Source organism: Perca fluviatilis, chromosome 8, assembly GCF_010015445.1.
Source record: "Perca fluviatilis chromosome 8, GENO_Pfluv_1.0, whole genome shotgun sequence".
Lineage (NCBI taxonomy): Eukaryota > Metazoa > Chordata > Actinopteri > Perciformes > Percidae > Perca > Perca fluviatilis.
Window position 1 is genome coordinate 32,828,326 of NC_053119.1, and position 24,260 is coordinate 32,852,585.

The window sequence follows — 24,260 nt, forward strand, 5'->3', positions numbered from 1 at the left end:
AACAAATACATACATGAAATGTGCGATATTGGAGTGTTGCAGGCAAAAGTAAACAATTAGAGAGAAACGTGGTGACATCTTTAGAAATCAATCCAAATGACACTGTGACACATGCTCATGTCCCAAGATTTAGAGATTTGAGACCAAAAACAGCCTGTATCAAAATTCAGATATTTAGAACCAAATTCTCACAATGTGACTACTACACCCACACTGAGAAAAATGTGGAGTGAAATTTACTTAGAAAAAGCTAGGCAACAATTTCCACACAGACTTTCTTAGTAAATTTTACACAGTAAATTCTCAAGTAAACATTACTTACAATTTAAGAACAGTTTCTATCAAAGGCACTCAATTAAACTTAACTAGCAAGTAGTAAACTGTACTAAGCAATCATGAATACAATTTAGTGAAAAACTATTAAAACTTACTAAGGAATAGTGTGTAACATTTTGTAAAAAAAAATATAAAATTTACTAAGGACTTGTGAGTAGAATTAGTGTTAATTTCGTCAGACCAGACGAGACTAAATATGTTCGTCAATGACCTTTTTTTCCATGACTAAGACGAGACGATGATGAGACTGCGCCAATGTCCAAAAACGCTGACTAAGACTAAATTAACATGCATTATTGTTGACGAAAAAAGACGAGACTAAAATGTTTTGCATAAAATAAAAAATAAAATAAAATCTCTCTTCATTTTCGTCTACAATCGTCTCTACTTTTTCATCATGAGATAGAATATTCAGCTGTTACCGTTATCTACCGGACCTAATAGCAATGCAGATTTTGGTGCCACTTAAATGCCTGCCCTTCTCTCTGATGCTCCTAAACAGACGTTAGAGTCAACCGAAACATCGCTGCATGGGGCGCTAGTTAACACTACACTTGGCAGCAGGTAACGTTAGCATACCATTAGCTAGCAGTTGGAATAAACACGGTTACAATGCTGACAGCTAAACGGTGTAAAGGTTTGTCTCTATTTCACTGTGTAGGATTCCAACACAAGAGACAGTCTGCAGCTGCCGTTGTCTGAAAAACAACACATATGTTGCGTTCACTTGAAATACGCCTCGCCAGTTTCGTGCTGCATTTATTTTAGTGTAAAATATCCCTTTCCCATGCAGTGGTTGTTTTTGTCGTTTACTGGTGAAATAAGGAAGAGGCTCAATATTTATATAACTTTATATAATTTATTTATTTTTATAACTATTTGACTGAAATGGTTATCAGAAATAATTTATTTAAAAAAAAAGACTAAAATGTTTTGACTAAAACTTGACTAAAATGGCGAGACTTTTAGTCGACTAAAACTTGACTAAGATACCTTGAGTTCTCTTTTGACTAAAACTAGACTAAAATGACGAGACTTTTAGTCGATTAAAACTTGACTAACAAAAATTTTTGACACAAGACTAAGACTAAATTAAAAATAGGTGACAAAATTAACACTAAGTAGAATTTAGTGAAAAACTATTAAAACTTACTAAGGAATAGTGTGTAAAATTTTGTGAAAAACAAGTAGAATTTACTAAAGAATAGTAATTAAACTTTTGTCACATACACAGAAAATTGCAAGTAAATTTTGCTTAAGTGCTTTTGATAGAAACTATTCTTAAATTGTAAATCAAATTTACTGACAATTTCTGTGTGCTTAGATTTTCAGTTTTTTATACTTAAGTGATATTTATATAAAATCAACTAAAAGGTCTTAAGATAGGGCTACTACAAAACATGAAACAGATACTTTCAAATAACAGCACCTTTATTGTGCAAAGATTAAAGCCACAGCTTACAATCACTACAAACACAGTACATTGAGATAAAACACCTAAAATTGGCAGTTTTGTAAAAAAAAAAACATACGCTTAATGAAAACGTGTACAGTGATCAACTTTAGAGCATCTTTGATAACATGTCCGATCAAATTAGCAAAGTATCACTTACTTTACTTTCAAGCACTTATCACCTGAAAGTAAACTCATCAAAGACCTAAAATAAAAAATACTACGAAAAATAGGATGACAAACTCTCACGGTCAGCCCCAACTTTGACAGACACTTATCTGCCTTTAGTGAATGGTTAGACAGTATCTAGTGTTTCCCACATCGTTGGCACTAGTCGGCCACGATCAGCGGCCAGTGGAGGCTGTCTGTGAGAGAAATCACTCCGAATAGAAGTTCAGCTTAAGCAAATCACAGCACAAGAAAATATACGGAAGTGAGAATGTAAACAAATGACTATACTGCTTGTTACGTGAGGTAAGGTGTTTTTTTTTTAGCTATTGAGCCCTTTCGCAAAAATTGTTCCTAATTTTATTGTATGCTTGCACAGGGTAAATACAATTTGTTCTTTCAACATCGGTATGATAATATAGATAGATATTTCCTCTCATGCAGGCGTAGAAAGGACACGCTAGTTGGGCATTGGCTGTAGTCTTTGCAGTGTGTTCCAAGTGCAACTATTTTGGATTGTTGCGTTTTAGTTTTAATATCGCCACCTGACCCTGCAATGCTTCCTCACCCCAAGTTTGGGAACCATTATAACAATATACATACATGGCTCTGGGAAAACATGCTTCAACAGTAATAATAACAATGCATATCAGTGAATTAACAAGTGGTTAACTTGAGATGGATAACTGCTTCTAAAACCATTTTTTGCTGTGCTAGCCACCATAATTATGAACTGCAAGTTAAACAAAAGAGTAAGGTCAGAAACGTGCAAATTCACTCATCTTAGAAGTGTGTTGCGTAGAGACTATACTTTGGGAGAGATCTTCAGGACATCCAGTTCCAGAAAGAGCTTCCGAAACACTTTGAATGTGTATTTCCTCTTTGGTGGGTAACTTAAGGTCATTGCATAGACAAAGCCCATGAGCAGAAGGCAAGCCTTTGCCACATATCCGCAATCATCAAGCACCTCAGTTCCCTCGATGATGATGGACACATCTGCAGGGGTGTGGTCCTCCTCTGCTGAACTTCCACGGAGGACAAAGATCTTCATGACATGCCCAGCATACTCCTCTCTGATAGCTTCTTTGCTAACATCCTGTCAAAACAAGTGAATCTGTGCTTAGATGGAACATACATAGGTTTTCTTTAAAGTTCCTGAATATGGTGATGCACACAATTTAATGCAGCCTACATGATGCAACAGAAATAAGCCCAGAATTAGTTTAATGTTGAATAATATGGATTATAATGACCATTTCTTTCTACACAGATATAGACAAGTTATTATGTAGGGCATTTATTATTTATTGGTTGAAGTATGACTAAGTATGAAGACAGCTTAGTTTATAAAAGATCTGCTTTGTTGCAAGCATGAAATAAAAACAGGTAAGCACACTATTCAGTGTAGCAGAAATAACATCAGCTTTGGGTTTTACAGGCTTAACCCTTGTGTTGACTTATGACTTTTTGTTTTATATCAGAAAATATGGGACGTAGAAATAAGTGCTGAAAATGTAAAGAAGAAAAATTCTACAATTTAAAACGTTGGGTAAAGCAAAAACAAACTGTGAAAAAAAAGGCGCCAAAGGGTTAAATCTTCAATTCTAATGAAAAATAAAAATGTTATGATTTAAAATAATTAAATGCTGAAATAACTGAATGAATGTAATGCCCTAACATTTGTTAGCCTAAATTAAAACATTATTTTCCCTTACATCGTTGCATGAATTACTTACAAGTAGAGATATTAATTTACAAATATGAAGATTAGATTATTAAATTGAAGAACAAATGCATGTGTGGACACAATCACTTATCAAAAACAAATTGTCAAAATGTACCCGATAGTCTTTGATGAGTTCCTCTCTAGACTCTCCAAGGTTCTCCATCAGGCACCCTTCTGCCTTCCACGTGTTGCTGTTTAACACAGACAGATGTGGAATGTTATAAAGAGAACACTATAACTGTGAACTCACTCATGTAAATTCATGTTCATTTAGTCTGCAAGAGTTAAGTTATTATTTTTTATTATTGTAATTATTTTGCACGACAGACTATCAGTAGCATTGGTTTTCAAGATCCCTCAATATTTCCATAATGCATAAATGAAAAAAAGAAAAACTGCACATAAACAGTCCACATACCTTCAATACTGAGATACACATCACGCCTGGTGTAGTCTGTTGAGAAATAAAACATGAATTATGGTTTATTTTCTTAGCTAGTCACATCAGCAATCTCAGAAACCATCTAATCAGGCTTATAGACAATTAAAAGACTGGGTAATTAATTGAGCAAACTAAACCTAGTACTGATACTTCATATAATGTACATAGCCAGATTGAATACAGCATGTTTTATAATTTGTAAGGTAAAATGATTGGTTGATTACTTAACTAGTCTATAGAGAAAAAAAGTATTCAACAACTATTTTGATACTATATTTTGAGTCATTTTCACAAAAAAAAAAAAAAAACGTAATCTTACATTAACTGGTATTAATGACCAATAACCACAGCCAAATAGACATTCCCATATGCATCTGTACACCAAATACACCTGGCTGACATACCTCATCACCATTATCAGTGTACTTACTACACGAAAAATTAAATTAATATGAAGCTGGATAAAGACACAGAAGACACTATTACACAGAAATATTACAAGTTACTGTAGAAATATTTCTAAATATTATCGTGATATCACAAATAAGATTATAATAATCCCATTAAATAAGACCATAATGTAAGTTTTCCACCACTAATATCTCCTTCTCTCGTTGAACCTGCAGTGAAACCCCACGGACCGCATCACGTGCACAAACTATAAGTTCTATAGCTACAGCAGCCAAGCAAGACTGTTACATGTGTCGATTTTTTCCGTTGAGGTGACATGAATAAAGACACTGCGCTCTGTCGAAATCCCACAGAAACCAACAAGCGTGCATCTCACACTGCATTAAGAACAATATTCAACAAAAAAGAAATAATAAATACACCGTTAGGCGAACCTCGCTTCGTGACGCACTGCTCATGCAAATATAGCGGTACTGTTCTCAGTTAAGTAGCTAGAAGCATTTCAACATATTTGAAAAATGATTGTACCACCCGCTAGCTAGCTGTGGTTTACCAATCCCCTGCATAAATGCGGGAGGGTGATTTGTCCAGCCGGAGCGCGGACTGCCCCCACATCCCCCAAAAGAAAACAACTTAACGGTAGTGTTACGCCAGTGCCATATTTGACATTCAAAAAGGCGAATTTGAAGCTCCAATTAAGCAACTTAAAGACATGTTATTTCTGCAACAAAGAGTAGCTAGTGATGTGTGCCACTTGCACAAAACCGTGCCAAGTTCGCTAGCACGATAACAAGCTAGCTAATGTTAGCCGGCTAAACTGCTCAACTAATGTTAAGTTTTCAATACCAAAACACTTAGGCTTAGGCTGACAAACAAACGGGGACATGAAAATGTTAAACAGTCATATATGCATACTCACGTGGTGCCACATCCATGAATTCCCACTTCAAAATGGCTTATCAGTTCCCAAACCGTCCTCTGCTCAAAAATTGCCGTCCTCGGTCCTGACCTGTTGGTGTGTCACGTGAAGTAACGAGCGCAAAATCTCCTCTGACGTCACCAACGGCGCTTGCCAAGTAAATCTGACTTGATTTTGGCAGGTAATACCAAGGGGGTAAGCTTCGCTTCAGAACTCGACCCTCCTATGGCGCCATTTTGACGCTACAAAGAGATCACCTCCCGTTAGCATTCCACTGACTAGCATACATTTTGGCGCCACTTTGACAGCGAATAACTTTACATCAGAAATGTTTAAAGTCTCTATTTGTCCATTGTTTAGTTCTAAAGAAACACGACAATGTATAAAAGGCTCCATTACCTTGTACCCCACGTTATGGCTCCGTAGCAGATGTTTTTGTAAAAATAGACTAACGATTGTGTCATAACCAAGTTACTTACTGTCGCACAGTAGAGGAATTACCGTATAGTACAGGAGAAGCTTGCAGGCAGTTTTGACTTATGTTAGCTGTTTAGGTTTAATTACTAATGTTAACTAGCATGTTAGTTAGCAATAATTAGCCTGTGTCTATGTTATCTCCTTACATATACCTACGCTCTCCGTCTCTTTAAGATTGGGAATGATTGAGATTTCTCTTGGCACAGCTACTAGAAGACTTACAACTTTCAGACAGTTTGCTCATGTCACATTTACGTTGTCTCTGTCAGTTGGAGGCTGCGCAGTAAAGCAAGAGATCACCGGAAAAGTGCTTCTAATAGCCTTCACTGGTCTCCGTCCAGAGCAACGGGGTCTGTTGGTCCATATACGTCAATGGGTAATACCAAAGAATTTCTAATATAGGAAGAAGTTCCACTCCCTCGTTACTTCGTTGCTTCTGAACTGGTTGCAGTTCCAGCAGAGTTCCATATAGGGGGCTCTCACAGGCCAGTGCAGAATGAATGGGACTCTATGGAGCTATACCCCTCAAAATCCACTTTTCTAAGGATATAATTTTTTGTCTAGTAATTTGAATGCTGCATTCGAAAGGGGAGGCAAAGAAAATACACACTGCTGGATGTTAGATATTTTTAAAGTCGTTTTTTTGTTCTAAAAAGCCTTTTAAAATGTCAATGATGTCATACACATATACGGCCGGAGATACTGCTTTACGGCAAGCTCTGAGTCGCTTCGCTTTTTCTCTCGAGGCATCGACAACACAGCTAACAGGTTCGGCTCTCCCTGTTAATACACGTGCTAGAAAGAGGTTTGCTGATGTTTTAAAGACTACGCCGAAATATTTACTCTGAAATTCAGGCTCTGCTTCGGATGCCGTCAAGCGGGATCTCTGATCATAATCAGACCTTCACTGACCAATCAGCATTCATTAGCAGAATGCTAGCGTGTTATGGGCAACAACAACTCCCCCTGTAAGAAATCAAAAGGACATAAGTACTCGTTCATTCAACTTTCGACCTATAACCCATGTTGAACTTGCAAAAACTACAATCAAATCTGAGGTTTCTCAACGACAATCGGGTGAAAGAGACACATTTAGCCGTCTAGCTCCATAGAGTCCCATTCATTTTGCACTGGACCGCGATCACCCCCAGTGGAACTCTGGTGGAACTGCAACCAAATTCGGTACAATGGGGCTGAATAGGGAGTGGAACGGCTTTCCGTAGACCGGCTTTGGTAATACATTCAACGCAATAGTTAAGTAAATATTACTTGGTGTTTTAGTTCAAATTTTACCTATAAAAATGATGATACAAAATTATATATAAATACCAAGTAACACATTAAATAAAGCTAAACATTTTTAATTAAAACCACTGAAACGATCATTTCTAGTAGAATTTAATTGTGTAATAAATGTAATATTTACAAGGCCAAAGAATAATTTTTTCAGTGCATGGCTAAAGTAAAAGCTTTTTTGTTTTTGTTTTGCTGCATTAAAAAAAACATGATAATGACATGATGAATGGGACTTTCAAATTTTCTTCTTTGCTTACATCTTACACCATTTATCACACCAAATTCAAAGAGTATAATGTCATCATCGATATCCTACAATTGAATACAGATTGCGACCAAGAATTTATTAGACCTATCTGATATGCAATGACCATGCAAGATTGCTGGATATTTGCATTTGGGGTGTTAACACGATTCCTCTGGTGAAGCAAAATAGTTTCCAGTCCATGTGTATTGGAGTTTAAACTTCTTCAAAGCCAACAGAGGAGTTGGCAACAACAGTAACAGCTTTCTGTTTTATTTAAAAAAAAACTCAGTTTGCAATTGTGGCCATGTGTAAAATGTAATATATTGGTACGTAATATAATATGAAACTGAGAGAGTGGTGATTAGCACACACACTAGCCATGTTTCCATTCAATTGTCAAACGAATTTTAAGTGTCCTTTTGAAATTTGGCAAATAAGGAATGTGGAATTTGGAGCTGAAAAAAACTGGCTACAGCGTAGTTTCGTCAGACGTTGGAACTATAGGCTACACATGGCTGTAATCAGCCAGTAAACAGAGTAGACATAAAAGGTTGCTAATCAGAAGAAGAAAAAAAAGTGGGTTGTCCATTTAACTGCATCTAACCCATCTCTGAGAGAAACATGGAAAGAGCTCCACGAATTTGATTCAATTCTGCAAGTTTTAATTGTTCTTTCATGTCAGCTAGTAGTGGCCATGTTTCATGCTGTCCACTGCTGAATCCGGGAAGATGCGGACAGCAGATTACAGCCATACATAGCCTATAATATAGCGCCAACGTCTGACCAAACTATGCTGAAGCCTACTTTATTCGCTCCAAACTAGTTGGAAACGGGCCTAATTCACGTTTGCTTGACAATTGAATGGAAACACAAAAGGTGTTTCACCAGAAGAGCACATGAGCAGAGGCTCATTCTGTTCCCCAATGACAACCGTTATTCTAAAGACCAAAACCAGAATCTGACCAGCAGCCACGATGTATTGCAACCCAGTCTCACGCCAGTTCGTGAAATTGTCACGTTATTTTTATTTAACGATTCGTGTACAGATTACGATTTTTGCGTTTATTTCGTGTACAGCTCACGATTTTCGCCTGTTACGATTTCACAAAATGATCCGCGGTCTCTGTGGCACGCAACAACGGGGGAATGAAACGCCACACGCCGGCGACAAAAAACGGGACGGCCCGCCACTCGCGGGACGCCATCCCCGGACGCAGGGACAACATCCGCGGTATCTGTGGCACGCAACAACGGGGGAATCAAACGGCACATGTCAGCCACTACAATGGGACGGTTGTGGTTAGGAAAAAAAGAACGGGGAAAGGAACCGTCACACGCAGGACACGCCAACAGCAACGGTACGGTTGTGGTTAGGAAGAGAAGTGCAACACGCGGGATGCGATCACCGGTCTTCGGGGTGAAAGTCCTGTGTTGTCTGACCCATCCACCACCCCGACCAACCTCCCTGCGCGGACATTCGCCTTATCAATAGTACTCGCTGTAGTATTCGTTCTGTGATCACGACATATGCTTCCCATTGAAATACACTACTTTAAAATATGTTATAATCACAACATTATCGTGTCCTGTACACGAAACAATAGATTCAATAACCTGACCATTTCACGAAATGCCAAGAGACTGGGCTGTGTATTGCATGCAAAATATTTATGGAAGAAGCACTTGTCCACCTTTGGACTGAACTGTCTGTTTCTGCCACACCTTCCAACCGTCCGTTCTTCTGCAACAACACTCCTCTTGAGTGTGTGTTGTGTTCCCCCCCGGGGCTATGGGCCAACCAGTCCCATTAACAAATACTGCACATCCCCACCAAGGCCTGCCTGCTGCAGAGAGCACTTTTCTATCATTATGTAAGGTTGACAACATGGACAGATGCATAATTGGATAATGAGGTGAGGTGGATGAACAAATGAAAGGGAAGATTTTTAAAGCCTTATATAGCCTACTACAATCCGTTGTACACAGCCACTCAACCAATTAATTTACACCTACAATGCATAGTAACTATACATCTTTTACAGGTAATTTAAATCTAAATGTGTCCATAGTATTAATTTTGTACAGAAAAAAAACATTTTTATTTGGTAAAAGAGCATTTTGCATCAAAAAGAAATGGGCAAAGTGATGGGCAAATGAACACATTTGTTTACCTCTCACAAAATGAGTTGTGTAATGCAGGATATTAGGGGTGGGAATCCCCAGAGGCCTCCCCATACAATATTATTGCGATTTTAAATATATTGCGATATTCTGCGATTTATATTCATTACTTTTTTCCAACTTCAAATTATGTCCCCAAAGCAAAAAAATAAATAAATAAATAAATAAAAAATGTCTCTGGTTTGTTCATCTCACATCAATTTTCCATCTAGTGGACTGAAAAAGCAATTGATCTTATTACCAAATAATTATAAGTACCAAAAGGTTAAATTCTCATGTGCAATTTATATAATAAAAGATCGATACTTGGCGTCCATGTATCAATACAGTATTGCCACAGAAAATATTGCTATACTATGCTGCATTGATTTTTCCTCCCACCCCTACAGGATATATATATAATATAAATCATAATATTTTAGAAAAGTTAAGTGGAAATTCAGTTCCAGTGTTATTCCCCTTTGTCCTTTTCTTTATGTCCACTGGCAAACATTAGCAGGGCCTCATACGTCTCCAGCCAATCAGATCTCCCCATGGGATCACAAAAGAACAATGAGAATGAAAAATACCATCGGAAAAAAATTATTTATGGTTAAAAAAAGTTACAACCTTAGGACTCTGCTCAGTACAAAACAATGAGAGAAAAGGGTAATGGCAGGCTTAAGTTATCCTTCCCATGAGTCTTTTGCCCAAATCAATTGCACATATAAAGCATATGTTCATCTCCATCCCTTCTGACCGTCCATCCACTTTTCCCCTTCCTCGCTCTCTCTCTCTTTTCCAGGTGTTACCATAGCGATGAGGAGAGCCACCTGAGGCCTGCACCTGAGCGCTAATTGCCGTGTCAGCAGTCCCTATGGTAGCAAAGGTAAACAAGGCGCCGGGTAATGTATCACCATGGTGATAAACTCCGACCAGACATGTAAGACATGTAAAAGAACAGCTTGGAAAAACTGATGACATGGGCACTACTGTAGTGTCGAGTAGATGTCGAAGTAGTTGGCATATTGCTATCTGAAGGCAGCGAGTGAAGTAATCAAACAACACCCCAAAAAAAACCTGGTTAAAAATAATAAAGTGTTGTTTTTTTATTCCCCCCCCCCCCCCGCGCTGTTCACAAGTCTAGGCGCATTTTACTAATGCGCTGTTAAAATAATGAAATGGGACGCACAGTAACACACAAACGTGCAAAAGATTTACAATGTGAAATAGTATTATGATATGATCTGCTCGCGCGCTATCACTTCACGCACGAGCAGATCAGTTTCTTCTCTCCTTCCTGCTCAGCAAATCCGCCATCATAATAGCAATGCGCCGAGGTACAAACGCACCTGGCATTTAAAGGGAATGGGAGATGACACTCTGGTTTATTGCATGTTACGCCCAAAACACACCTATAATTAATTAAGCCACAAAGTACAACCCTTTTGAACCATGCGCGCACAGACCCTTTTTTCCGCCGTCAAACTAGCAAAAGTGGATTTGGACACGCCCCAAACGCACCTGCTCCAGGCACTTCACGCTGTGCGCTTAGATCGTCAAAATAGGGCCCCATAGTCATACATATACACAACAACAAAAATACATTTTACCAACATATGGCACTTAGTAAGTGTTGATATTGAGCTTAATGTTCACATTGTCTGAAGTCTCTCCCCAACCCCCGTCAATCTCTCCCCCTCTTCCTCTGCCAACCCTCTGATGAAAGACAATCACATCTTTGAGCAGAAAAAGATCCATGCAGATGAAAGTCTGCATTCCTGGGCTCCGCCAGCCTCATCTGGGCGCTCTCCGGCATTCCATCCACAAAACTTATCAACACCCACCATCACGACCTCGACCTCTGTACTATAACCTCCTAGTTTCTACCTTAATATTATTCTCTATATATTTCTCTATCTCTGTCCTATTCTCAATCCGTGCAGGGCTTCATTTTCGTCTTCTTTTTTTACCTCTATTTAATTAAACTCAGTGTCATTCTGATCCCAATACTGCCCATCAACTCACACACACCTCACTACAACAGAGACTCCATTGCTGTAATTTTCCATCGGATTTGTATTGATGAAGTTTGAGTTTCTTTAGGTGTTTTTTTTTTTCTGTGTTGAGACAGGACTTTCTCAGTTCTTCTTCTAGGGTGTGTTGTAGTGGCTCTTCTGTCGTGTTTGAGTGCTCTCAGCAGCCGGTGGCTGTACTCTGCCGAGGATTGTTTACTGTATGAGGTAAAAGTACATGCTTTTTACCCAAAAATATGGGTCAACCTCACACAAATTGCAAAAAAAACAAAACTAAATGGATAATGTGTACTTAAAATGTTCTAAATGAAGTGCTTTGGAACAGATTACTGACTTTCATGTTTCTTCTGTTTTTAGTATGGTTTCTGTAAACAAATGCCTATTTTACGTCAATACCTCGTCTGGGCTCCATCTTTTTTGCAGCCTATGAGCCGGGTTGTGACAAATGGGGGCTAGTAAGTTTGTTTGTGCCTTAGGTAGCAGCAGGCACATGGTTGATTGCACATGCTGATCAGTAGTGATGCAACGGATCGTCATTGATCCGTGATCCGTTCGGATCAATATCTTTGGTTCAGCACACGTGATGGGCGGATTGATTTCTGAAAAAAATAAAAATAAGTTGTGCGCATGTTCAGTCCACACACAGCGTGGTCATGGCGAGCGGAGGAACGGAGGAGCTTGAACGCCCCGCGTCATTTAAATCCCCTGTATGGGATCATTTTGGCTTCCCTGTCAAATATAATGATGAAGGAAAGAAGTTAGTGGATAAAACCGTGACTGTGTGTAGGCACGGTGGCACAAGAAAGCCATATGACAGTGGAAACACATCAAGCATGGCCACGCATTTGAAGCGACATCACCCCAGTGTTTCACTGACAGGAGTGAAAATGAAAGCTGCTCAACAGCCGCTTATCACCGCGGCATTTAAGCAGCCCCTTGTTGCACAATCAGACCGGGCTAAAGCCATCACAAACGCTATCGGTGTGTTTATAGGTGCAGACATGAGGCCACATTCGGTTGTGCAAAACGAGGGCTTTACAGTTTTTTTACAATTGCTTACATACTAAAATTATTTCCCACAATTAGCAAAACCTTACACTCAAGGAGCAAAACACTGGCCTAGATTTGCACAACTGTAAGCACATTGTCAGCTTCACACTTTTGCAAAACATCACACACAGTGATTTGCAAAACACTAAACACACTTGTATGCATTTGACACAGAAATTTATCATGATGTCATTTCCTTGCAATTTCAAAGCAAAGGCATTCAAATGAACACACCCATGAACCAATTGGTTAAACACAGCCACCAGGTATGAAAACACATGATTGCTTAATTGTAGACACACCAATCGGGTTTAAGCACTATATAAAATGCAGCAGGTAAATTCACCTGCCTTCAACCAAAATGGAAGGAGTCAGAAGAAGAAGATAGAGTGAGAGGGGGAATCCACAGAGGAGGAGAAGGAGGTAGAGGAAGAGGAAGAGGCCCAGCCAGAGGCAGAGGCCGAGGTGGAGGTAGAGGAAGAGGGAGAGGAAGACCTGAAGCCGGAGAATATGCTCAAAGAAGAAGAGGACCAAATTTATCAAATGAAAGTCGCGCAACACTAGTGGACCATGTTGTGAACCACGGATTGATGCTGAGGGAGGCTGGACTAAGAGTTCAGCCAAATCTTAGTAGATATACAGTCAGTGGCATCTCTCATAAGGACATTTCGACAAAGAAACCGGTAAAAGAAAATCTGTCTACAGTTGCAGTAATCAGCTGCTCATTGTATGCACCATATCAGCCCTTTTGATACCCATCCCTGTGACATTTGAGGATTGAGGGTCGAGAACGACAAGGAGGAAGGGGGGCCCGTATTCACGCGAGGGTTTACGATCTCCGGCCCCAGGCTCAGGTACCCCTCATTCAGGCCATGAAGGACGCCTGTGACCAAGTCGACGCCGCAGCTGCGCAAGGATGGATTCCACATTCAAGAAGGTTGTCTTGCCAATGAGGATATTGCCTGTGATGTTGATGAAATTCTCTGGCCAGATCCTGCTAGGCGAAGAGATAATGTCTAGTATTTTCTGTATTGTTTCAGCTCTTTTTTTTTTTTTTTGTCCGTTTTTTCTGTGATTGTAACCTGTACTGGATACTAGGGTTGGGCATCGTTTAGATTTTAACGATTCTGATTCCAATTCCGATTCTTCCTTTCGATTCCGGTTCTTATCGATTCTCGATTCTGATTCTTTGAGTGGTGGAGTTGAAACGGGTCACATGCTTATTTCACAAATAAGAGGAAAGTTTTATTTTGATTCAAAGGGGGTTGCAGTTTTTTTTCCAATGTAAAAAAAAGCCACACTAGAGCACCGCTTACTGTGCTCCAAGGCTGCAACACAACAAGCGCCTGGCCGCTACAGAAACCAAAACTTGCGCATGTTAAATCTGGAACCCATGATCAGATTTGAAACCAAATCCTCCAAACGATTCCAATAAAGAAACTATTCCGATTGAATTGGAGTTTTTGAAACGATTCCAAGTAGGGTTGGGTACCGAAACCCGGTTCCACTATGGTACCGGTTCCTACGCAAATGGTAGTATTCGGACCGGATTAGAACGCAAATTTCGGTTCCGACTGAAATATTTCCCCTCTGTCGCTCCGGACAGCGGCAGACTCTAGTTTCTTTCTCCCTTTTCTGCCGAGTGGTGCACGTGCCCGCTCGCGGTGTGACGCGCGTGTCCGCGCTATTCCCCCGACATGCACTCTACAATCCCTGCTGATAGACGGCTTTTTGTACACGATCTGAAACGGACGTAAAAATACCACTCTTTCCTTGTAGTCTACCGTTAGCTAGCTACCGTAAATGTAGGCTACTTTTAAAATGGCATATTTTCCCTCTGGGCTCACCAAAACGGACGTGAAAGCATATTAGCCATTCACTGACTACACGTGATCGCTGTAGTCAGTGACCTGTCTCTCTTAGTTACCTGTTATAGTTACGCTGTTATAGTCCTAGACTGCCGGGGGACTTCCTTCCTTTGACACACTGAGCTGCTCTCTCCTCTCCCTTTCTATTACTGTTTCTATTACTGTTACTATTACTATTACTATTTGTGTGCAGCCCATCCCAGAAATGCTTGTTACTAATCCTAGCTTCTGGGGAGTTTACTCCCCGGAGTCCTTATGCTTTTTTTTCCCCCAGCGTATTTCCTTGAGAAACGTTGGCACCAAGACCCTTGGTTGCAGCTGTCGCCGTGGTCCTGCTGCACTCCCTGCTGAGCTCAGCGATGCCCTGCAATGTCATGCTGCGTCCTGCTGAACCCTGCAGCTTCCCGCTACATCCAGTCACTGTTCCATTATTAATGTGACTACTATCGCCACTGTTCATCACACACCTAACCGCGCTCGTCAGACACCGCCTACCAAGAGCCTGGGTCTGTCCGAGGTTTCTTCCCAAGAGGGAGTTTTTCCTCGCCACTGTCGCACTGCTTGCTCTTGAGGGAATTACTGGAATTGTTGGAATTGTTGGGGCTTTGTAAATTATAGAGTGTGGTCTAGACCTACTCTATCTGTAAAGTGTCTCGAGATAACTTATGTTATGATTTGATACTATAAATAAAATTGAATTGAAAAATTGAATTGAATAGTAAACATTACACTTACTCTGCTAGTCTATCGCTCAGGACAAGACCCTGTAGCCTGGTGGTGGGGGAGGCGAGACAGCCTCCCCAAATTGTCTGCCCTTTCAAACTCATACCTGGGTGTGTACAGACCTCTTGGACACCGTCTGAGAGAGTTTTCTCCTATGCTGTAGGCCTACATGCCATAAGTCAGGAGAGGTGTGGTATATTGCCAGAGAAGGCAAATATGGTCATTTTTCTGCAAAAGAACTGCTAAAGTTTGAAGCTGGTTGGCATACCAACTCAACATTTATTTTGTTGTTACTTGTTATTTGTTAAATTATTGTAGTTGTGTGTTAGGTGACTTAGGTTTACTTATTATATATTTAAGTACTTTAAAACGTTAATATATTGTTAAATTAAAATAATTTTCAATAAAAAAAAATAAATAAATCCATAAAAAGCCTTTTATCTCATTTTTCAGTTTTTCAAGAATCGGTTTAGGAATCGGAATCGTTTTAAAAGTACCGGTTCGGTTTCGGAATCGTAAAAATCCAAACGGTACCCAACCCTAATTCCAAGTAGGAATCGGTTCTCGATGCCCAACCCTACTGGATACAATATTTTAGGTTTTTGTTGTGATTCTCCATGTTGATATGTTGACTGATTTGGGTATATGGAGAGAAATAAATTATATTTTCCTCAGTCTGCAGCATTGGTCTTGTGTAGTGTTTGGTGAACTTCTTGTATATTTGCACTTTCTCTGTGTACTTCATTTACAGTACTCTAATCACTGAGAAGTAGAATTGCTAAAAGTGTTTTAGGTTAGCAACAGCAGTGTGTATCTGGTTCAAACATAATTAAGTCAAATGAAACGTGTGTGTTTCATATCAAAATATGTTAAATACATTTTTTAAATTAGTGTATACTTTTTGCAAGAGAGTTTCATTTTGCAAAGGGTCTGAGGTGTTCTGCTAATTGGGTGTGTGGTTGTGCTGATTGTGTGTAGTGTTTTGAAAAAGACTTCCCTGTTTTCAAAATTGTGTTGAAAAAAACTGTAAACACATGCTGAAAGAGCTTGAGCCAGGTTACGACATCCCGTAGCGCACCCACTTCAGCGAAAAGATTGTGCCAGATCTTTATGAGCAGGAGAAGAAAAAAGTTGTGGATGAACTATGCCGAGCATCCTCTATTGCGCTCACGACAGACGGGTGGACGTCCAGGGGAACAGAGAGCTATGTGACGATAACCGCTCACTTCATCACAGCAGACTGGGTGATGAGAAGTCCGGTGCTGCAGACACGCCCCCTCTACGAGAGTCACACAAGCACTCATCGTGGAGGAATGGTAGATAAAGAGACCTAATACTAGTAATATCCCAGTCACAACTGATAATGCCAAAAATCAAATAAATGCAGTGAATGAGGCAGGATTTGTCTTGTCTTTTTTTTTTTTTGCTGATCCGAAAAATGATTTGATCCGTGACTCTGATCCGAGAAACGATCCGAACCGTGGGTTTTTTGATCCGTCTCACCCCTACTGATCAGGGGAGTCCAGCTGCATGCTGGGTTCTCGCTGAGTGCTCTACTTTAGTCTCTGCTTTTGATCTGGTATCTGGTTTGTTTAAGAGACATTTGATGAGTGTAGTAAGTAGGCTGTTTTGGTTGCAGTTGTATGGTTTTAACAAGTTGCTGATTTGTTCTTAGGGATGCCTTTTTGTGTCGCCAAGTTGTGTTTGCTGGCGATTTTGTGGCACGGAGTCGAGTGGTCCTGCAGGCTGGTAAATTGCTGCCGTTTTGTCCCCGTTAGGCTTAAGCGCGAATTCCCTTTGGAGATTGTTGGAAGGGTGGGAATTGCAGCGTGATGGGGACCGTGGCTAGAGAAGTTGTCTCGGGGGCACATCCGTGGCTACAGAGGGTCACTGGTTCTCTGGTTGCCTCACCATCCCATTGGGCTATCGGTGCATAAATATCTGCCACAAGCTACCCGAAGACTAGGGGGGTTAGGTCATTTCTGGTTATGCAATTACATGGACAGGGCTGTGTTGTTGTTTTTTTATTGGACTGTTGAGATCTGGCAGATAGTGTGTTGGTTTAATGGTGGTTTACATTCTGCACGCATCAGTTTCGGGTTGTGCATATTTGGGCGGATAAGTTAATCCCCCTTGTTTCCATAAGTCATGGCTACTGTGGAAGACTTTTTGAGAGCTCTGTCAAAGGAGTTTAAGAGGTGAGTAACTGGGGGCTACATATCAGTGAGTTGTTTACCTTTTGAATGTTGCAGCTTAAAGTAGCAGTTTTGGTGGAAGGTGGGGAGATTGCTTAAGATAAATGGCGTCTTTGAAGAGCATATGTTAAACATTTTAAAGTCTTCGGTTGGCTCAGGTGGTGTTCTTCTGGTCTATACAGACCACAATCAAATAACTTTTTTTTTACTTTTTGCATAGCTCAAACCACAGGTTCCAAGTTTCTTCAGTTTTTTAGTAGAATACTTTTTTATTTTTATTTGTCACATATAATCGTACAGTACAATGTAGTGAAATTAAATCCCTGCATTTAAACCATCCAAAGCATTAGGAGCAGTGGACAACCACATGTCACATTCTGTTGAGCTCTTCCATACTATCTCCGTTGTTCATTCATGCATTCACACACTCACTCATTTGTGATTAGACTCATTTAACAATGTGTGTACTATCCTCCCAAGTTCATGACTACAGAGCTACATTCGCCTGTACATCCGGCATAAACACGACCTCTGCCTCTTTACCCCATTGAATTTGTTTAAATTTCCAGTCCATGCATAGTAAGACACAGCGAGACAAACCAACCAAGTTAAACAAAATTGAAAGAATGTGTCAAGGATTGTTGAGCAGTCTATTTCCACATTCTGTCCAGAGTCCCAATTCCTTCAAGACAAAGCAACAGAAGCAGAACATGCAAAGGTGCCCCCGTGATTGACACACTGTTTAACGGGAAAAGCAGGTCTGTCTTTACTCAGCCTGCAATTAAAAATGTACACAATTATGCAACATACCACTACACTGGTGCTCAGACTTAAGCCCTATTCGCACGGGATAAGTATTACCTGGTGACCTCCGGTCATTTGTAATAATTGCGGAAGTTGTCTGTGATCTTAATCCCGTGCGAATCGGTCATGTCTGTAATTTGTAAAGTAATAATTCCCCCGCAAATGACCTACCATATTTCGCTGAAAACGGAGGTCCTGTGATAATATTAGTCCCGTGCGAATCGGCATCTCTGCTTTGTCCAGGATTTGGCGGGGCTTTTTGTTTTTCCAAGGTACCCATTTCCTTCTTTTCGCCCTTTTTATCCATCTTTGGCGAAGAATGGAGGGTGCGTTGGAGTGTTTTGACAGTGTTTTGGGTGCTGGGTCATGTCGCTATACATCATATACAATTTGCAGAAAGAGAAAGATGAAAACCACCACAAGTGCGAAGACAAAACGAATGATTAGATGGCGATGGATGACATGTATAGCAGCATGCGGTAAATATATTTTTTATGTTTGTATCATACATCTAGGAAGCCGGATCTGGGTCTGTCCGCAGTGGGCTGCGCTGCTTATTCATATAGTGGCATAAGTATTGAATTGAGCTAGTTAAATAACCGGTTAAAAACTCCTTGAGTCGCATTTAAAAGCAGTGAAAAAGCAGTTTTGGTACAGCTGGTTTTTACACCTCATGTAAACCCTACCCTAATGAATTAAATATTAACTGAACATGATTGACTGAGATATTTACATTTAAAATGCATTGTCCGCTAATGGAAACTGCCGCTGCATATCATATCAAGCCAGGGTTTCTGCCAGTGTATTGGCCAGTGGGCCAACATTTATTCCCTGACGAAGATGTATTAATTAGGAGGAATGTAGCACAACGAGAAAGTGAAATTATTTCTCTGTTTATTAAATTTTGGGTTAAAACTTTTACAATTTTATTTATTTGGTCTTTGGCTTTAAGGAGATACACTGAATTCAGGTGAAGAAGAAGAAGAATATTTTAAGTCATTATGATAATGCAAAGATGTGTATATTAGCAGGAATTTGGCACAACATGGATGTGAAAGCAGTGCTCTGTTCATTTAGTTGTGAAAGGGCAATACAAATATTTTGCCCATAAAAATCAATGAAGAAACTTAATAAGTGTGACCTCAATATTGATCAAAATAATCATGATAATCATTTTAATAATCATGGAGCCCTAAGTACAATGAGAATACAGAAAAAGATTCAAATAGCACTTCAAAAAGACATTAAAAATGTTCAATCAATTGTTGAGCATTGGTGGAAAGATGTGTGATGTCTCTTGACTGATGTGTTTGGGATTTTGAAATGATGACATTCAGTTTAGGAAATCAGGCAAATCTGAGCCTGGAAACTAATTTTAAAACAGGGATTTAATGGACACAATACTATTTCCCCATTAATCTCCTTCTGTTTATACTATGAGCAACGTCAAACAGAATGTTATACAAGTCTTATGATGTCTACCCAGCTAAATAACATTTGTCAATTGTCTCTTCAACACGTTGTCGTGTGGCAGAGTGCAAGAGCGGTGTCCTGTGCTGGCTGTATCCTCTTACAACCCTTTGGGAGATAGGGCTTCCCTTAAAGAATGAGACAAGGGCACTTTATAATTATAGACTCTGGCACCTGCTGCCTCCAGAAACCCACTTCAGACTTTGCTTGCTTATGCCAAAATAGGAACTGAATTAAAGTCACTTTTTTGTGTGTATTTAAAAGTGATTTGTTGTGGCAATTCACAGCAATGTCTAAGGCTGAGAATCAATAATTGTTTGGTTTTGGGCTGCTGATCAAACAAAATGAGACATTTGAAGACTCAACTAAAGCTCAAATTGAAACCAGTTATTTCACTAATTTCTGACATTTTATACCTTAAATGATTAATTGACCAATCAATGCTGTATCAATCAATGCTGTATCAATGACACATTAGGGCTGGGTGATTTCCCGAATCGATTCCAATTCACAAAGTCCCAATTTGATATCGATGAGGATATTTCGGTTACAAAACAATTTTGCTTGGATATGAAGAGATTCTCAGAGAAATGATGCTGTGAATTGTACAAGGAACCCTCTAACTTGTAGCATTAATTCAAATATGGATGTATACATTAAGAATTGATCCCAAAGCAGTAACATGAATGTATTTTCTTATTTAACATGAAAACACCTTAAAACAATAAAGTGCAACTCTACAGACTCTATAGAATATTTAGTGACCAGAAAAAAAAATACATACAAGTGCTTTCTTTAGTGCAGAGGGTGTGGTGCAGAGGCGGTAGCCTGTACATCTCGAAAATGGCCATGCCAATTTCTCTTACCAAAATGTAGCCTAACTGTTTTTAGCGTTATTTAGCCTTACAAGCTGGTATGACAAGGTTGGTACCAATGGATGCCTCAGGTCGTCTAGTTTCATATGATACCAATATATTCACTCTAGCTTTGAAGACAGTACTGTTGGCCGAGATCGCCGACGTTCCCGCGGGTCTCTTTGGGTTAAAAGATCAGTATCGTGATTTTATGAATCTATATCTGATTATTCAAAGGAAAATCTATTTGAAATTTGGAAATTGATTTTTCAAACCCAGCCCAATGACACATTACAACAAACCTTACCACAAAAGACAAAGCTGCAATATTTCTACAGTATTTAACATGATGATATTACCTCTGTAATTGGCCTGCTGGATGCTCTCCAAGCACAATTAATCCCCCTTTAAAGTCACACTGTGTGACTGAAGGTTGATACATCCTCTTCTTGCACTTACGCTGCTTGGTGGTAAAGCCATCAGGCAAATCATTGAAGAACTAAATGTGTGGTGGGTTTAACATTTGCAGTTTTTTGCAATTTATTTAACCTTTATTTAACCAGAAATTCCTTTGAGAATAAATATATCAAGGGAGAACAACAGGCCAACAGGGAGTGACTAAAGAAAGAGAAGAGAAAGTGAGCACTATTTGTTCACCAGCCATACCTGCAGGACAAGTTATGTAGGGGCGATATTTCATTAACAACTGGAATGTCCTTGTGACTCAGTAGAAATCTGTCTCATGACCCCCATTGTCACATTTGACCAGTCTTTCAGCAGACTCATAGAGTGACGTTAGGATTTGGAAATGGCAATTTGTTCAACATATTTTTACCTTGAGGTTCTCTCCATAGACCCCGAGTCCATTTACACTGAGTTGGACTTGTGCAAATCACTGAACTCATGCCCAAGTTGCAGTTAAAATAAAAACATGTGTGATTATCCTTTGCCTTTGGAGTGATGGGTCTATAGCAGCCAAGTCAGAAAAAACACTAATGTCTTAACATCTGTTTTATAGTTGTGACTTATCAGTGAATGAAGCATGAAGCTCCAAAAAGGATAAAGAAGAAAATGCCTTTTGTTACTGCAATTGTGTAAACTTTGCCTACCAAGATGCAACCAAGCGGCAAGTCAAGAACACATACACTGACACACATGAGAGTGGGCAAGCCATGTAAATGTCAACTCTGTCGGCAAGAGATTTATGCAAACTGGCTCATTTCTCCCTCCTCACACACAGAGAAGCACACAGGGATAGAGAGAGCTCAATTGGGTGTGGAAGTAATGGGACGTTTCTAGTTTCCCTCAAATTTGTTGTATTTGTTGTTCCTTCTATCCTAACTGGGACAAGACAAACCAGTTTCCTAACTGGGACAAGGCAAACAAGTTTCTCAACACACACACACACACACACACACACACACACACACACACACACACACACACACACACACACACACACACACACACACACACACACAGAATCATTTATTAACACCACTGACGCCCCCAACCAATCCTACCCCAACCCCACAGGTCTACCATGTCACCTACACGCCCCTCCCAGATCCCTCCATGTATGTCTTTTTCCACCAACTCATCAATTCCTCCACTACAATCAATACTCCATGAGGAGGAGTAGGAGCAGGATGAGGAGATGAGAGAGTTCTTTCTATATCTGCCACAAAGAAACGCCCAGTAAAGTCAAGTGAGATACAATTACACCTGTAACTCACAGGCCCCTCTCAGCTATTATCCCTCAGGTCCACAGCCTTGCCTAGAGGCCATTGTTTTAATATCTCTGGAGCCTGATGGAAAGGAAAGCTATTTAAGTAAAAGAAAGATTCCAAAAATCATAAACTTTCTACCAAGATAATGTTTTACTATGTGTAATTTATTTTAATAATTAAGACCCCTGTCAGTTTACAACACTCAGCAAAGACATAGCCTACGACCGTTCAGTGGAGACTATGCCTATAGCAACAGGTTTTTCTTCTCCGGTATCCTTCTCTGATCTTTGTTAGTATGCTCTGAGGTCAGTGATGTCAGCCTAGATGGCTAGGTGTGGGTCCGTTATCCCTGACTCTACCTGTGCTTCGTCGGCGCCGCTGTCTCTGTCCAGCTCCCCGATGTAGTACTGCTCCATCCAGCGCCGGGCGTTCTCCGAGTGCCGGTGTGGGGGTCCTTCCATCTCCCGGCTCACGTCCTTGCCTGACCGTCGAAGTATCAGCGCCTCCCCGCCGGGGTGCATCCGCAAGAAAGAGGTCACATCGTACACCCTGGTCCCCAGCAGCACCCAGCAGGAGTCCTTGGTGCAGTGGCGGGCCACCTCCCTCTCCATGAATAACCGGGGGGACGTGGACGGAGACATACTGACAGTGGAGATGCAGAGCGTCCACCTGAACCGAAAAAAAAATTGAACACAGGGAGGAGAGCAGAGAGACCTGCTCGCAGGGCCGTCGACCTGACTACCGGACTGAGAGTAAAACTTCGTCGTTGACACCCAGGGGCACCGAAACTCTCAACTATTAACGAGAGGACAGCGGTGAGAGGCGGGGTCTGTGCGGCGTTCAAACACTCGGAAAAGATCGTAGATGCAACTTGTTAACAGTCACACAGCAGCTTGACAGGTGTTTCAAAACTTGAAACGTCTGAATAATGTTCCTCCATGGGGGTTGTTCTTGTTTTATAAACAAAGGTTTACTAACTCCTAATATTATCCACCTAAAATCTGAGAAAAGACGAATTTTATGTAAGACGATCATAGGTAGGCTACCCGATTACTATGTTGTGTTCCATGAATGCAGCATTACAACCAGACGCACCTGCTCTGAAAACACTCTCGGGTCAACACACTCCTCAAGTCTGCTGTGTAGAGCAGCAAAATGATAATAATTATATAATTTCTTTACATTCAATAAACAATTAACATCTCCCAACGTGAATTACTCAAATTACCCTTGACGTCAAATAAAGAGTGACATAGGCTATGTAGCCTACCTGTCATGTTAAAAGGCTAAGTTCCATGCACTCTGAGGCATTTAGGCCTAACGTCTAAAATATAGCCTTAAACCAGATAGGCCTACATCTAAATAACGGTAAATCTAATTTGCACTTACCTAAACCTGACATTTGTAGCCTATAGCAGCTTCTCAACCCTTATTATTATTTGTATTGTTATTTATCAATAGCCTAATAATAATAACAATAGCCTATGATAATTATTATTTTAATAAAAGCCTAATTATAACAGAAATCTGTGTGCGCTCCGCACTTTGGCCACTTGATGGGTTCGTGTATTATCTTTAAAACTAAAATGTTCATTTACATTTAGCCTAATAAGTGACATTTTGAAGATGTTCGACAAAATGTAGCCTATACACCTAGTTGGGTCTCCCACGCATCTCTCAGCTTAAATCTTCACCAGCCAGATGAGCTCAACTGGTGCCTTTACGTGGCATCGAAAACAATCCTTTCCACAGGTGAGCCCTAAATGAAGCCCAATTAAATGGTAGCTAAAGAAATTAGCCTACTAATAATAATGTGCGATATTTCTATATTAGCCTACACAAGTTTGCGAGGTGGGGTGTTTAGGGGAGAGCGTGGAAGATTTGTCAAGGGCTAA

At 40.2% G+C, this 24,260-nt stretch overlaps 1 protein-coding gene across 2 annotated transcripts in view; it reads right to left on the reverse strand.

Annotated features, from left to right (window-relative positions):
• Positions 1-23,170, reverse strand: part of fa2h (fatty acid 2-hydroxylase) — a 63,973-nt gene extending 40,803 nt beyond the window's left edge. The window contains exons 1-4 of one of the 2 annotated variants that reach the window (XM_039809669.1): positions 5,456-5,499; positions 4,102-4,137; positions 3,799-3,874; positions 2,925-3,053 (exon numbers count right to left, since the gene is read on the reverse strand). In XM_039809669.1, coding sequence (XP_039665603.1) covers positions 2,925-3,053; positions 3,799-3,846 — 177 coding nt within the window. In that variant the 5' untranslated portion in view covers positions 3,847-3,874; positions 4,102-4,137; positions 5,456-5,499. Of the gene's footprint in view, positions 1-2,924; positions 3,054-3,798; positions 3,875-4,101; positions 4,138-5,455; positions 5,500-22,724 lie in introns of those variants that run through there. The other variant, XM_039809668.1, reaches the window with a different exon arrangement.
• Positions 23,171-24,260: the final 1,090 nt, after the last annotated feature.